Source organism: Oncorhynchus kisutch, unplaced genomic scaffold, assembly GCF_002021735.2.
Source record: "Oncorhynchus kisutch isolate 150728-3 unplaced genomic scaffold, Okis_V2 scaffold3996, whole genome shotgun sequence".
In the NCBI taxonomy this organism is placed as follows: Eukaryota; Metazoa; Chordata; class Actinopteri; order Salmoniformes; family Salmonidae; genus Oncorhynchus; species Oncorhynchus kisutch.
In genome coordinates, this window is record NW_022265941.1 from 27,710 (window position 1) to 45,000 (window position 17,291).

The 17,291-nt window shown below is 41.8% G+C and overlaps 1 protein-coding gene across 1 annotated transcript in view; it reads left to right on the plus strand.

Moving 5' to 3' along the window:
• LOC116372998 (cilia- and flagella-associated protein 47-like) overlaps positions 1-17,291 on the plus strand; it is a 47,375-nt gene that overhangs the window by 8,317 nt on the left and 21,767 nt on the right. The window contains exons 12-22 of the mRNA XM_031821597.1: positions 478-670; positions 1,107-1,203; positions 1,338-1,557; positions 1,880-2,124; positions 2,626-2,756; positions 2,839-2,961; positions 3,072-3,203; positions 9,620-9,697; positions 15,002-15,149; positions 15,302-15,387; positions 16,369-16,558. Of these exons, the coding sequence (XP_031677457.1) occupies positions 478-670; positions 1,107-1,203; positions 1,338-1,557; positions 1,880-2,124; positions 2,626-2,756; positions 2,839-2,961; positions 3,072-3,203; positions 9,620-9,697; positions 15,002-15,149; positions 15,302-15,387; positions 16,369-16,558 (1,643 nt within the window). The remainder of the gene's footprint in view (positions 1-477; positions 671-1,106; positions 1,204-1,337; positions 1,558-1,879; positions 2,125-2,625; positions 2,757-2,838; positions 2,962-3,071; positions 3,204-9,619; positions 9,698-15,001; positions 15,150-15,301; positions 15,388-16,368; positions 16,559-17,291) is intronic.

A 17,291-nucleotide genomic window follows, 5' to 3' on the forward strand; every position in this document is an offset into this window, starting at 1 on the left:
AGCCGGACCACAAAAACAAAGTCCAAAAGACATCGCCTGGCGGTAACTGCTTAGTGGGTTCAACATTTTAAGCAAGAACGAAACTGCAAACTGAAACTGACAAATCCACCCCTCCCCCCTTTCCAAAGCTCGGTCCTAGCCACTCCCCTTCTAAAACTTTGACCTATGAGGGGACCTGATTCATCTGGCACTCCACACTTCTCTTTTGAATGAAAGGCTTTATCTTCCTTCCCAATGAAAACTAGTTTGAAGGTTCAAACATATCCTGTATTTGATGAAAAATAGATGTTTCTGAACGATGCATCATGCTGACTTGTTGATAATATGAGCAGAGCGCGCCTCCCTCACCAGCTTCGCCCAGTCACGTGATGGGCCATACCCCAGTGCAACCTGGCCAGTTTAATAAAATCCCCTCAATATGTGCTGTAGGCTGACAACAAGGTGGTATCTGACGATGTTTTCCATATGTATGCTCAGGCTGCATGGTGAGGTGGAGGACAACATAGACATTGGGCTCCGGCCTGCCGCAGGACTCCTCACCCCCCAGCTCTCTCTGAGGGACCTGGAGTCCAATCACAGCCAGGAGGGGCATAGCGTCGACCAGGGACATAGCCAGCTATTGACCACCTGTATGCTGGCTGCCATGGAGACCAGGTCCAGATTCAGACAGGTAAAGCAGGGTGTTTAAAGTCTCTGGTAAACCATTTTTCATGGGTCCTCTAAAGTCTACAGTTACCTGTTTTAGCCTCTGCAATCCCCTCCCTTTATCATTCTGTATCTGGTGTTTCCTGACTGACTGTATGGAATTCCTTTGTCTCTATCATTCTATATCTGGTGTTTCCTGACTGACTGTATGGAATTCCTTTGTCTCTATCATTCTATATCTGACTGTATGGAATTCCTCTGTCTCTATCATTCTATATCTGACTGTATGGAATTCCTCTGTCTCTATCATTCTATATCTGACTCTATGGAATTCCTCTGTCTCTTTCATTCTGTATCTGGTGTTTCCTGACTGACTGTATGGTATTCCTCTCTCTATCATTCTATATCTGACTGTATGGAATTCCTCTGTCTCTATCATTCTTTAACCCTCTGCTGTCCAGGTGACAGAGGGCATCAATGCACTACCATCCACCAACCAGGAGGTGGCAGACTGCAGTCGCACCCTGACAGTTCAGCAGCTCCACCATGTAGTCATAGGTGAGACACGCATGCAGTCTTTGTTTGCATTAGGAATCTTAAGCCCTCTTGTCCCTCGCATGGCTGAGAATATTCACAAAATTAGCATTTTAAAGATGTGAATCAGAGTTTGGTTTCCCCTCCTCCCCTTCCAGGCCCATCCTTAATAGATTTTGGTGAGGTGTGTGTGGCCTCAGTGTGTGTGAGGAACCTGGACCTGGTGAACAACCTGCAGGTGTATGTGTGGGTGCAGCTGGAGTTAGACTGCTGTCCTGAGCTGCAGCGCTCCAGCCCCCTGTCCCACGTCCTGCCCCCCCTCTCCAGAGCCACCCTGCCCCTCGTCTTAGAGAGCACCAAGCTGGGAAAGTTCCACAAGTTAGTCACTGTGTGTGTGGCTGGTTGTCTGGTTGTCTGTCTCTCTCTCTCTCTCTCTCTCTCTCTCTCTCTCTCTCTCTCTCTCTCTCTCTCTCTCTCTCTCTCTCTCTCTCTCTCTCTCTCTCTCTCTCTCTCTCTCTCTCTCTCTCTCTCTATATATATATATATATATATATATATATATATATATATATATATATATATATATATAGAGGTTTCCTTAATTGATAATTGACAAACCAAATCAAGTCCAATTCTTATTGGTTGATTAACTGACTGCCTGGCTGACATTTGACTGGTAGATTCCATCTCCCTCTCCCAGGTCAATCTCCTACACGGTGAATAGTCATCACCGAAGCCATGTCCTGGTTCAGTCCCAGCTGGTCCCTGTGGTCCTCCAGCTGTCCCAGAGCCAAGTGGTCCTGTCCCCTTCCCCCAGCTACCTGGCCCAGTCGGGCTACAGGGGTACTGTGACCCTGGTCAACCCCAGGAACCACCCGGCTGACTTCACCTGGAGGCCCATCATCACAGAGACGGGCCTGGCCTTCTCCATACGCCCAGCCACAGGTAGGCTGCTGCTCTGGGCCTTATCAAAACCACACACTACTGTAGTCTTCTATATGTTCTGTATGGTGATGTACTGTAGTCTAGTCTTCTATATGTTCTGTATGGTGATGTACTGTAGTCTAGTCTTCTATATGTTCTGTATGGTGATGTAATGTAGTCTAGTCTTCTATATGTTCTGTATGGTGATGTAATGTAGTCTAGTCTTCTATATGTTCTGTATGGTGATGTAATGTAGTCTAGTCTTCTATATGTTCTGTATGGTGATGTACTGTAGTCTAGTCTTCTATATGTTCTGTAGTCTAGTCTTCTATATGTGTCTCTAGTATTGCTCTCTCTCCCTACCACCCTCTCTCTCTCTGTCCCTCCCCCTCTCCCCCCCCCCCCCTCTCCCCCCCCCCCCCCCTCTCTCCCTCCCCCCCTCTCTCTCTCTCCCTCCCCCCCTCCCCCCTCTCCCTCTCTCTCTCTCTCTCTCTCTCCCTCCTCTTCTCTTCTCTCTGCCAGGTACTGTGGAGGCGTACAGGGAGTTAGACTGTGAGGTGATGTGGCATCCCTCTTTCTCCTCTCCTCTGGAGGGACAGTTTGACCTGTGTGTTCACCAGGGAAACACCGCACAGCTACGATGTCTGGCCAAGGTGTGTGTGTATCTGTGTGTTTCTGTAGTTGAGGTTCCTGTGATTGTTAATGTAGAGAGAGATCCCATTCCCCTCCCTCCAGCTTGGTTCATCCAGTGTGCAGCTGGCTGAGAAACATCTGGTGTTTGGATCAGTACCTCTCATCTTCCCCTCCGTCAGGACCGCAACGCTACACAACACAGGACACAACCATGCCTACTTCCAGGTACACACTCCACACCGGGTCTTTGTACCGTTTATACTTGTGTGTGTGTTCTATAGAGGTATAGCGTGTGTGTGTGTGTGTGTGTGTGTGTGTATGTGTGTGGGTATCAGGTGTTGGACGTGTACCCCCTGCCTGGCATGGTGGTGACCCCCACCGACGGTGTGGTACCTGTGGGGGGGCAGGCAGAAGTCCAGGTGCACCTCAACCCCGGCGCTGTCATGAAGTTTGACACCAGAGTGGAGGTGAAGGAAACAGACACACACAACATCGTAAAGTCTCTACAAACACACAACATCGTAAAGTCTCTACAAACACACAACATCATAAAGTCTCTACAAACACACAACATCGTAAAGTCTCAAACACGTGGAAAGACAATGTACAACTACAGTAGATTAGACAACTACAGTAGATTAGACACCTACAGTAGATTAGACACCTACAGTAGATTAGACAACTACAGTAGATTAGACACCTACAGTAGATTAGACACCTACAGTAGATTAGACAACTACAGTAGATTAGACACCAACAGTAGATTATACAACTACAGTAGATTAGACACCTACAGTAGATTAGATAACTACAATAGATTAGACAACTACAGTAGATTAAACAACTACAGTAGATTAGACAACTACAGTAGATTAGACAACTACAGTAGATTAGACACCTACAGTAGATTAGACAACTACAGTAGATTAGACAACTACAGTAGACTAGACAACTACAGTAGATTAGACAACTACAGTAGATTAGACACCAACAGTAGATTAGACAACTACAGTAGATTAGACAACTACAGTAGATTAAACAACTACAGTAGATTAGACAACTACAGTAGATTAGACACCTACAGTAGATTAGACAACTACAGTAGATTAGACACCTACAGTAGATTAGACAACTACAGTAGATTAGACACCAACAGTAGATTAGACAACTACAGTAGATTAGACAACTACAGTAGATTAGACACCTACAGTAGATTAGACAACTACAGTAGATTAGACACCTACAGTAGATTAAACAACTACAGTAGATTAGACACCAACAGTAGATTAGACACCAACAGTAGATTAGACACCTACAGTAGATTAGACACCTACAGTAGATTAGACAACTACAGTAGATTAGACACCAACAGTAGATTAGACAACTACAGTAGATTAGACAACTACAGTAGATTAGACACCAACAGTAGATTAGACACCAACAGTAGATTAGACAATTACAGTAGATTAGACACCTACAGTAGATTAGACAACTACAGTAGATTAGACACCTACAGTAGATTAGACAACTACAGTAGATTAGACACCTACAGTAGATTAGACAACTACAGTAGATTAGACAACTACAGTAGATTAAACAACTACAGTAGATTAGACAACTACAGTAGATTAGACAACTACAGTAGATTAGACACCTACAGTAGATTAGACAACTACAGTAGATTAGACAACTACAGTAGATTAGACACCTACAGTAGATTAGACAACTACAGTAGATTAGACAACTACAGTAGATTAGACACCTACAGTAGATTAGACAACTACAGTAGATTAGACACCTACAGTAGATTAGACACCTACAGTAGATTAGACAACTAACAGTAGATTAGACACCAACAGTAGATTATACAACTACAGTAGATTAGACACCTACAGTAGATTAGATAACTACAATAGATTAGACAACTACAGTAGATTAAACAACTACAGTAGATTAGACAACTACAGTAGATTAGACAACTACAGTAGATTAGACACCTACAGTAGATTAGACAACTACAGTAGATTAGACAACTACAGTAGACTAGACAACTACAGTAGATTAGACAACTACAGTAGATTAGACACCAACAGTAGATTAGACAACTACAGTAGATTAGACAACTACAGTAGATTAAACAACTACAGTAGATTAGACAACTACAGTAGATTAGACACCTACAGTAGATTAGACAACTACAGTAGATTAGACACCTACAGTAGATTAGACAACTACAGTAGATTAGACACCAACAGTAGATTAGACAACTACAGTAGATTAGACAACTACAGTAGATTAGACACCTACAGTAGATTAGACAACTACAGTAGATTAGACACCTACAGTAGATTAAACAACTACAGTAGATTAGACAACTACAGTAGATTAGACACCTACAGTAGATTAGACACCAACAGTAGATTAGACAACTACAGTAGATTAGACAACTACAGTAGATTAGACAACTACAGTAGATTAGACACCAACAGTAGATTAGACAACTACAGTAGATTAGACACCTACAGTAGATTAGACAACTACAGTAGATTAGACACCAACAGTAGATTAGACACCAACAGTAGATTAGACAACTACAGTAGATTAGACACCTACAGTAGATTAGACAACTACAGTAGATTAGATAACTACAGTAGATTAGACAACTACAGTAGATTAGACAACTACAGTAGATTAGACACCTACAGTAGATTAGACACCAACAGTAGATTAGACACCAACAGTAGATTAGACACCTACAGTAGATTAGACACCTACAGTAGATTAGACAACTACAGTAGATTAGACACCAACAGTAGATTAGACAACTACAGTAGATTAGACAACTACAGTAGATTAGACACCAACAGTAGATTAGACACCAACAGTAGATTAGACAATTACAGTAGATTAGACACCTACAGTAGATTAGACAACTACAGTAGATTAGACACCTACAGTAGATTAGACAACTACAGTAGATTAGACACCTACAGTAGATTAGACAACTACAGTAGATTAGACAACTACAGTAGATTAAACAACTACAGTAGATTAGACAACTACAGTAGATTAGACAACTACAGTAGATTAGACACCTACAGTAGATTAGACAACTACAGTAGATTAGACACCTACAGTAGATTAGACACCTACAGTAGATTAGACAACTACAGTAGATTAGACAACTACAGTAGATTAGACACCTACAGTAGATTAAACAACTACAGTAGATTAGACAACTACAGTAGATTAGACAACTACAGTAGATTATACAACTACAGTAGATTAGACACCTACAGTAGATTAGACAACTACAGTAGATTAGACACCTACAGTAGATTAGACACCTACAGTAGATTAGACAACTACAGTAGATTAGACACCTACAGTAGATTAGACAACTACAGTAGATTAGACACCAACAGTAGATTAGACAACTACAGTAGATTAGACAACTACAGTAGATTAGACACCTACAGTAGATTAGACAACTACAGTAGATTAGACACCTACAGTAGATTAAACAACTACAGTAGATTAGACAACTACAGTAGATTAGACACCTACAGTAGATTAGACACCAACAGTAGATTAGACAACTACAGTAGATTAGACAACTACAGTAGATTAGACAACTACAGTAGATTAGACACCAACAGTAGATTAGACAACTACAGTAGATTAGACACCTACAGTAGATTAGACAACTACAGTAGATTAGACACCAACAGTAGATTAGACACCAACAGTAGATTAGACAACTACAGTAGATTAGACACCTACAGTAGATTAGACAACTACAGTAGATTAGATAACTACAGTAGATTAGACAACTACAGTAGATTAGACAACTACAGTAGATTAGACACCTACAGTAGATTAGACACCAACAGTAGATTAGACACCAACAGTAGATTAGACACCTACAGTAGATTAGACACCTACAGTAGATTAGACAACTACAGTAGATTAGACACCAACAGTAGATTAGACAACTACAGTAGATTAGACAACTACAGTAGATTAGACACCAACAGTAGATTAGACACCAACAGTAGATTAGACAATTACAGTAGATTAGACACCTACAGTAGATTAGACAACTACAGTAGATTAGACACCTACAGTAGATTAGACAACTACAGTAGATTAGACACCTACAGTAGATTAGACAACTACAGTAGATTAGACAACTACAGTAGATTAAACAACTACAGTAGATTAGACAACTACAGTAGATTAGACAACTACAGTAGATTAGACACCTACAGTAGATTAGACAACTACAGTAGATTAGACACCTACAGTAGATTAGACACCTACAGTAGATTAGACAACTACAGTAGATTAGACAACTACAGTAGATTAGACACCTACAGTAGATTAAACAACTACAGTAGATTAGACAACTACAGTAGATTAGACAACTACAGTAGATTATACAACTACAGTAGATTAGACACCTACAGTAGATTAGACAACTACAGTAGATTAGACACCTACAGTAGATTAGACACCTACAGTAGATTAGACAACTACAGTAGATTAGACACCAACAGTAGATTAGACACCTACAGTAGATTAGACAACTACAGTAGATTAGACAACTACAGTAGATTAGACACCAACAGTAGATTAGACACCTACAGTAGATTAGACACCTACAGTAGATTAGACAACTACAGTAGATTAGACACCAACAGTAGATTAGACACCTACAGTAGATTAGACAACTACAGTAGATTAGACAACTACAGTAGATTAGACAACTACAGTAGATTAGACACCTACAGTAGATTAGACACCTACAGTAGATTAGACAACTACAGTAGATTAGACAACTACAGTAGATTAGACAACTACAGTAGATTAGACACCAACAGTAGATTAGACAACTACAGTAGATTAAACAACTACAGTAGATTAGACAACTACAGTAGATTAGACACCTACAGTAGATTAGACACCTACAGTAGATTAGACACCTACAGTAGATTAGACACCAACAGTAGATTAGACACCTACAGTAGATTAGACAACTACAGTAGATTAGACAACTACAGTAGATTAACCTAAACCTAAATAACCTCTAGTCTTACCTGTCATTATTTCAGAAACCTAAATAACCTCTAGTCTTACCTGTCATTATTTCAGAAACCTAAATAACCTCTAGTCTTACCTGTCATTATTTCAGAAACCTAAATAACCTCTAGTCTTACCTGTCATTATTTCAGAAACCTAAATAACCTCTAGTCTTACCTGTCATTATTTCAGAAACCTAAATAACCTCTAGTCTTACCTGTCATTATTTCAGAAACCTAAATAACCTCTAGTCTTACCTGTCATTATTTCAGAAACCTAAATAACCTCTAGTCTTACCTGTCATTATTTCAGAAACCTAAATAACCTCTAGTCTTACCTGTCATTATTTCAGAAACCTAAATAACCTCTAGTCTTACCTGTCATTATTTCAGAAACCTAAATAACCTCTAGTCTTACCTGTCATTATTTCAGAAACCTAAATAACCTCTAGTCTTACCTGTCATTATTTCAGAAACCTAAATAATCTCTAGTCTTACCTGTCATTATTTCAGAAACCTAAATAACCTCTAGTCTTACCTGTCATTATTTCAGAAACCTAAATAACCTCTAGTCTTACCTGTCATTATTTCAGAAACCTAAATAACCTCTAGTCTTACCTGTCATTATTTCAGAAACCTAAATAACCTCTAGTCTTACCTGTCATTATTTCAGAAACCTAAATAACCTCTAGTCTTACCTGTCATTATTTCAGAAACCTAAATAACCTCTAGTCTTACCTGTCATTATTTCAGAAACCTAAATAACCTCTAGTCTTACCTGTCATTATTTCAGAAACCTAAATAACCTCTAGTCTTACCTGTCATATTTCAGAAACCTAATACCTCTAGTCTTACCTGTCATTATTTCAGAAACCTAAATAACCTCTAGTCTTACCTGTCATTATTTCAGAAACCTAAATAACCTCTAGTCTTACCTGTCATTATTTCAGAAACCTAAATAACCTCTAGTCTTACCTGTCATTATTTCAGAAACCTAAATAACCTCTAGTCTTACCTGTCATTATTTCAGAAACCTAAATAACCTCTAGTCTTACCTGTCATTATTTCAGAAACCTAAATAACCTCTAGTCTTACCTGTCATTATTTCAGAAACCTAAATAACCTCTAGTCTTACCTGTCATTATTTCAGAAACCTAAATAACCTCTAGTCTTACCTGTCATTATTTCAGAAACCTAAATAACCTCTAGTCTTACCTGTCATTATTTCAGAAACCTAAATAACCTCTAGTCTTACCTGTCATTATTTCAGAAACCTAAATAACCTCTAGTCTTACCTGTCATTATTTCAGAAACCTAAATAACCTCTAGTCTTACCTGTCATTATTTCAGAAACCTAAATAACCTCTAGTCTTACCTGTCATTATTTCAGAAACCTAAATAACCTCTAGTCTTACCTGTCATTATTTCAGAAACCTAAATAACCTCTAGTCTTACCTGTCATTATTTCAGAAACCTAAATAACCTCTAGTCTTACCTGTCATTATTTCAGAAACCTAAATAACCTCTAGTCTTACCTGTCATTATTTCAGAAACCTAAATAACCTCTAGTCTTACCTGTCATTATTTCAGAAACCTAAATAACCTCCAGTCTTACCTGTCATTATTTCAGAAACCTAAATAACCTCTAGTCTTACCTGTCATTATTTCAGAAACCTAAATAACCTCTAGTCTTACCTGTCATTATTTCAGAAACCTAAATATTCTCTAGTCTTACCTGTCATTATTTCAGAAACCTAGATAGTCATGATGGATGAGCTTGTCTAACGAGGTGTGTGTTGCAGATAGCTCTAAGGAACATGAAATCTCTGGAGCTGAGAGTGGGCGGGTCGGTCGAGCCCCCCCTGGTGGACATCAATGTGGTAAGTTCATATGTGGAGCCCCCCTGGTAAACATCAACATGGTGAGTTCATATGTGGAGCCCCCCTGGTAAACATCAACGTGGTGAGTTCATATGTGGAGCCCCCCCCCCCCTGGTCAAAGTTGAAGTGTACCTATGATGAAAATTACAGGCCTCTCTCATATTTTTAAGTGGGAGAACTTGCACAATTGGTGGCTGACTCAATACTTTTTTGCCCCAATGTATGTGTGTATGTACAGTGGCAAGAAAAAGTATATGAACCCTTTGGAATTACCTGGATTTCTGCATACATTGGTCATCACATTTGATCTGATCTTCATCTAAGTCACAACAATAGACATAGTGTGCTTAAACTAATAACACACAAACAATGTGTGTTTTTTTCCTCGCACATAGTGTTGTGTGTTCCTTCCAAACAACTCAACTGTAGTTTAATCTGTACACATCATATTTTGCCAGAAGCGCTGTGGAACATCCAGATGCTCTTTTGTTAACTTCAAATGTGCTGCATTGTTTTTTTTTGAGACAGCAGTGGCTTCTTCCATGGTGTCCTCCCATGAACACCATTCTTGTTTAGTGTTTAACATATCGTAGACTCGTCAACAGAGATGTCAGCATGTTCCAGAGATTTCTGTAAGTCTTTAGCTGACACTCAAGGATTCTTCTTAACCTCATGGAGTATTCTGCTCTGTGCTTTTCTCTTGCAGTCATCTTTGCAGGACGGACTCTCCTGTCGCAACAGTGCTGAACTTTCTCCACTTATAGACAAGTTGTCTTACTGTGGACTGATGAACATCAAGGCTTTTAGACATACTTTTGTAACCCTTTCCAGCTTTGTGCAGGTCAACAATTCTTAATCTTATGTCTTCTGAGATCTCTCTTGTTCGAGGCATGGTTCCCATCAGGCAATGCTTCTTGTGAATCGCAAACTCACATTTTGTGAGTGTTTTTATAGGGCAGGGCAGCTCTAACCAACATCTCCAATCTCGTCTCATTGATTGGACTCCAGGTTAGCTGAGTCCAGACTCCTGGGGGTTCACATACTTTTTCCAACCTACACTGCGAATGTTTAAATGATGTAAACAATATAGACAAGAAAAATACAATCATTTGTGTGTTATCAGTTTAAGCACACTATGTTTGTCTATTGTTGTGACTTAGATGAAGGTCAGATCAAATTTGATGACCAATTTATGCAGAAATCCAGATAACTCCAAAGGGTTCACATACTTTTTCTTGCCAGTGTGTGTGTGTGTGTGTGTGTGTGTGTGTATGTGTGTGTGTCTGTCTGTCTGTCTGTCTGTCTGTCTGTCTGTCTGTCTGTCTGTCTGTCTGTCTGTCTGTCTGTCTGTCTGTCTGTCTGTCTGTCTGTCTGTCTATGTCTGTGTGTGTGTGTGTGTGTGTGTACGAAACACACAGAACAGCAGAGCATAACAGCGTGTCCTGAATATGCCCTGTCAGGAGCACACTACAGCAGAGTCTCTAGTCCTTTTCTGCTGAGTTGTGGAAAACAAACAATCTGTACCAATTTATCATAACAACAAAGTCTGCTGCTTCCTGTTTTGAAATGAATGGAAACCCCTTTTCCAACAGAACAAGATGAATGTGGTGGTGTTTACTGCCTTCAAATGAGCAGGTGGTTCACACACAGAAATAGACAACTTTTTGTGTGTGAGTAGTCCTGTTTCCTTTTTGCAATGGGGAGTTCTTTAAAAGAAAGTCAGAATTGACCTGTTTTCCTTTGGAGTGTTTGTCTCAGCCCCTTAGCTGGGCTCTGTAGAATGAGCTGCTGGGCTCTGTAGAATGAGCTGCTGGGCTCTGTAGAATGAGCTGCTGGGCTCTGTAGAATGAGCTGCTGGGCTCTGTAGAATGGAATGAGCTGCTGGGCTCTGTAGAATGAGCTGCTGGGCTCTGTAGAATGAGCTGCTGGGCCACGCAGGCTTTGAAGAGGGCAGGCCACGCTTACAGCTGGATCCAACTGGATCCTCCCTCTCCTTTAACTGGATCCCCCTCTCCTTTAACTGAATCCTCCCTCTCCTTTAACTGGATCCTCCCTCTCCTTTAACTGGATCCCCCTCTCCTTTAACTGAATCCTCCCTCTCCTTTAACTGGATCCTCCCTCTCCTTTAACTGGATCCTCCCTCTCCTTTAACTGGATCCTCCCTCTCCTTTAACTGAATCCTCCCTCTCCTTTAACTGGATCCCCCCTCTCCTTTAACTGGATCCTCCCTCTCCTTTAACTGGATCCTCCCTCTCCTTTACCTGGATCCTCCCTCTCCTTTAACTGGACCCTCCCTCTCCTTTAACTGGATCCTCCCTCTCCTTTAACTGGATCCTCCCTCTCCTTTAACTGGATCCTCCCTCTCCTTTAAATGGATCCTCCCTCTCCTTTAACTGGATCCTCCCCCTCCTTTAACTGGATCCTCCCTCTCCTTTAACTGGATCCTCCCTCTCCTTTAACTGGATCCTCCCTCTCCTTTAACTGGACCCTCCCTCTCCTTTAACTGGACCCTCCCTCTCCTTTAACTGGATCCTCCCTCTCCTTTAACTGGATCCTCCCTCTCCTTTAACTGGATCCTCCCTCTCCTTTAACTGGATCCTCCCTCTCCTTTAACTGGATCCTCCCTCTCCTTTAAATGGATCCTCCCTCTCCTTTAAATGGATCCTCCCTCTCCTTTAAATGGATCCTCCCTCTCCTTTAACTGGATCCTCCCTCTCCTTTAACTGGATCCTCCCTCTCCTTTAACTGGATCCTCCCTCTCCTTTAACTGGATCCTCCCTCTCCTTTAACTGGATCCTCCCTCTCCTTTAACTGGATCCCCCATCTCCTTTAACTGGATCCTCCCTCTCCTTTAACTGGATCCCTCCTCTCCTTTAACTGGATCCTCCCTCTCCTTTAACTGGATCCTCCCTCTCCAGAGCAGAACAGAGCTGAGCTGTTCATTTTCAGAGAGCAGAACAGAGCTGAGATGTTCATTTTCAGAGAGCAGAACAGAGCTGAGCTGTTCATTTTCAGAGAGCAGAACAGAGCTGAGCTGTTCATTTTCAGAGAGCAGAACAGAGCTGAGATGTTCATTTTCAGAGAGCAGAACAGAGCTGAGCTGTTCATTTTCAGAGAACAGAGCAGACCTGTTCATTTTCAGAGAGCAGAACAGAGCTGTGCTGTTCATTTTCAGAGAGCAGAACAGAGCTGAGCTGTTCATTTTCAGAGAGCAGAACAGAGCTGAGCTGTTCATTTTCAGAGAGCAGAGCAGACCTGTTCATTTTCTGAAGGCTGTTTTTTTTGCCACAGTCAGAAAACAAAACATTCAACTCGGTCCTTAAATATTCCTCCTCTCAGAAACATCTCTCCATCTTAGTTATCCTCCTCCTCCTCTCAGAAACATCTCTCCATCTTAGTTATCCTCCTCCTCATCTCAGAAACATCTCTCCATCTTAGTTATCCTCCTCCTCCTCTCAGAAACATCTCTCCATCTTAGTTATCCTCCTCGTCTCAGAAACATCTCTCCATCTTAGTTATCCTCCTCCTCATCTCAGAAACATCTCTCCATCTTAGTTATCCTCCTCCTCCTCCTCTCAGAAACATCTCTCCATCTTAGTTATCCTCCTCCTCCTCATCTCAGAAACATCTCTCCATCTTAGTTATCCTCCTCCTCCTCCTCTCAGAAACATCTCTCCATCTTAGTTATCCTCCTCCTCATCTCAGAAACATCTCTCCATCTTAGTTATCCTCCTCCTCATCTCAGAAACATCTCTCCATCTTAGTTATCCTCCTCCTCCTCCTCTCAGAAACATCTCTCCATCTTAGTTATCCTCCTCGTCTCAGAAACATCTCTCCATCTTAGTTATCCTCCTCCTCCTCCTTTCAGAAACATCTCTCCATCTTAGTTATCCTCCTCCTCATCTCAGAAACATCTCTCCATCTTAGTTATCCTCCTCCTCCTCTCAGAAACATCGCTCCATCTTAGTTAGCCTCCTCTTCTCAGAAACATCTCTCCATCTTAGTTATCCTCCTCCTCATCTCAGAAACATCTCTCCATCTTAGTTATCCTCCTCCTCATCTCAGAAACATCTCTCCATCTTAGTTATCCTCCTCCTCATCTCAGAAACATCTTTCCATCTTAGTTATCCTCCTCCTCCTCTCAGAAACATCTCTCCATCTTAGTTATCCTCCTCCTCCTCATCTCAGAAACATCTCTCCATCTTAGTTATCCTCCTCCTCCTCTCAGAAACATCTCTCCATCTTAGTTATCCTCCTCCTCCTCCTCTCAGAAACAACTCTCCATCTTAGTTATCCTCCTCCTCCTCGTCTCAGAAACATCTCTCCATCTTAGTTATCCTCCTCCTCCTCCTCGTCTCAGAAACATCTCTCCATCTTAGTTATCCTCCTCCTCATCTCAGAAACATCTCTCCATCTTAGTTGTCCTCCTCCTCCTCCTCTCAGAAACATCTCTCCATCTTAGTTATCCTCCTCCTCATCTCAGAAACATCTCTCCATCTTAGTTATCCTCCTCCTCATCTCAGAAACATCTCTCCATCTTAGTTATCCTCCTCCTCATCTCAGAAACATCTCTCCATCTTAGTTATCCTCCTCCTCCTCCTCTCAGAAACATCTCTCCATCTTAGTTATCCTCCTCCTCATCTCAGAAACATCTCTCCATCTTAGTTATCCTCCTCCTCCTCCTCCTCTCAGAAACATCTCTCCATCTTAGTTATCCTCCTCCTCCTCCTCGTCTCAGAAACATCTCTCCATCTTAGTTATCCTCCTCCTCATCTCAGAAACATCTCTCCATCTTAGTTATCCTCCTCCTCATCTCAGAAACATCTCTCCATCTTAGTTATCCTCCTCCTCATCTCAGAAACATCTCTCCATCTTAGTTATCCTCCTCCTCATCTCAGAAACATCTTTCCATCTTAGTTATCCTCCTCCTCCTCCTCTCAGAAACATCTCTCCATCTTAGTTATCCTCCTCCTCCTCATCTCAGAAACATCTCTCCATCTTAGTTATCCTCCTCCTCCTCATCTCAGAAACATCTCTCCATCTTAGTTATCCTCCTCCTCATCTCAGAAACATCTCTCCATCTTAGTTAGCCTCCTCATCTCAGAAACATCTCTCCATCTTAGTTATCCTCCTCCTCCTCATCTCAGAAACATCTCTCCATCTTAGTTATCCTCCTCCTCCTCTCAGAAACATCGCTCCATCTTAGTTAGCCTCCTCTTCTCAGAAACATCTCTCCATCTTAGTTATCCTCCTCCTCATCTCAGAAACATCTCTCCATCTTTGTTATCCTCCTCCTCCTCTCAGAAATCCTTCCTGTTCCACGGGGTGTATTCTGGTTCCAGTCGTGGCGTTCCGTTCTCCCTGAGGAACCGATCCTCTGCCCTGGCCCGGGTCCAGTTTGACCTGTCAGAACACACTGACTTCACCATCCACCTCCCTCCACACTCTGCAGGTATGTATTTGATTGATTGATAGACACATTGACTGTGACTGAAATGCTCTGAGAAGATAGACTGTCATAAACTGTCAGCCTAGTTCAATTTAGATGTATGGATTACTAAACTGGAGGCCTAATATTGAGAGCCAGGTGTTGGTGTGTTACAGGTACGAGCCAGGAGCCAGACGTGTTTGTGATGGATTTACAGGGGCAGCAGACTGCCCAGTGTTGCCTGGTGTTCTCCCCTAAACAAGTAAGGGCTCCGTCCTCCCTCCTCTGTTTTCATTATCCCTCATCTATACTCATTTTCACCTATTAATCACCAACACATCAACTACCTTCCACAGTACTCCACCTACATCTGTGTCTATTAATCATCAACCACCTTCCACAGTACTCCACCTACATCTGTGTCTATTAATCACCAACACATCAACCACCTTCCACAGTACTCCACCTACATCTGTGTCTATTAATCACCAACACATCAACCACCTTCCACAGTACTCCACCTACATCTGTGTCTATTAATCACCAAGACATCAACCACCTTCCACAGTACTCCACCTACATCTGTGTCTATTAATCACCAACACATCAAACACCTTCCACAGTACTCCACCTACATCAGTTTCTATTAATCACCAACACATCAACCACCTTCCACAGTACTCCACCTACATCTGTGTCTATTAATCACCAACACATCAACCACCTTCCACAGTACTCCACCTACATCTGTGTCTATTAATCACCAACACATCAACTACCTTCCACAGTACTGCACCTACATCTGTGTCTATTAATCACCAACACATCAACCACCTTCCTCCTTTACTCCACCTACATCTGTGTCTATTAATCACCAACACATCAACCACCTTCCACAGTACTCCACCTACATCTATCTGTGTCTATTAATCACCAACACATCAACCACCTTCCACAGTACTCCACCTACATCTGTGTCTATTAATCACCAACACATCAACCACCTTCCACAGTACTCCACCTACATCTATCTGTGTCTATTAGTCACCAACACATCAACCACCTTCCACAGTACTCCACCTACATCTGTGTTTATAATAGACATTTTCCCTGAACACAGAGACATCAAGGATACGTTCTCCCCACCATAATCATGATCCTAACCTCACCATTACACCAAACTGAACTGACCCAAACCCCATCCCATCTCTATCAGTCGGTAGTTCCTGTGTTTGTCCTGCAGGTGGCAGCGTATGACTTCAACCTGCCTGTGACGGTCAACGGTGTGGGCATGCCTCCCTTCTCCTCTTCCTCCGCCTCCGTCCCTCCCAACTCTGTCCCCAAGTCCTCCTCTTCCCGGGACCAACACATCGTCACCCCGCGCCCGCTGCCCATCGCCATGGAGACGCTATCACGCAGGGTGCAGGCCACAGGTTAGAGGGGTGGAGATACGGGGTCAGAAAGTGTGTCAGTTGCCTGCCTGAACCATTGGCCTGAACAGATGGACTGAGATGTTCTGTCCCTGCAGTATACGTAATATATATATATATATATTTTTTTTTTATAAAACTTTTCTTGATGCTTTTCCTTGACAGTAAACAAACAACAGACAAAAACAAGAAACAACTTAACATTTACATACATTTCCACAAACATCAATGAAATCACACTTTCTCAGACCTACATGTTCCCACTGTATCCACATCCAACATTGTTTCCAATACTTGTAAGACTCCATATGACCTCACAATGTGCTATGTTGTTTCTGTCCCTGCAGTGTACTAGACAGTAATAACACTACACACTCAGCATTCCATAGGGCTCTGAGATAAGACAATAGGTTGAAGATAAGAGTGGTTTAGGAGCTGAGATAAGACAATAGGTTGAAGATAAGAGTGGTTTAGGAGCTGAGATAAGACAATAGGTTGAAAATAAGAGTGGTTTAGGAGCTGTGATAAGACAATAGGTTTAAAATAAGAGGGGTTTAGGAGCTGAGATAAGACAATAGGTTGAAAATAAGAGTGTTTTAGGAGCTGAGATAAGACAATAGGTTGAAGATAAGAGTGGTTTAGGAGCTGTGATAAGACAATAGGTTGAAGAAAAGAGTGGTTTAGGAGCTGAGATAAGACAATAGGCTAAAATAAGAGTGTTTTAGGAGCTGAGATA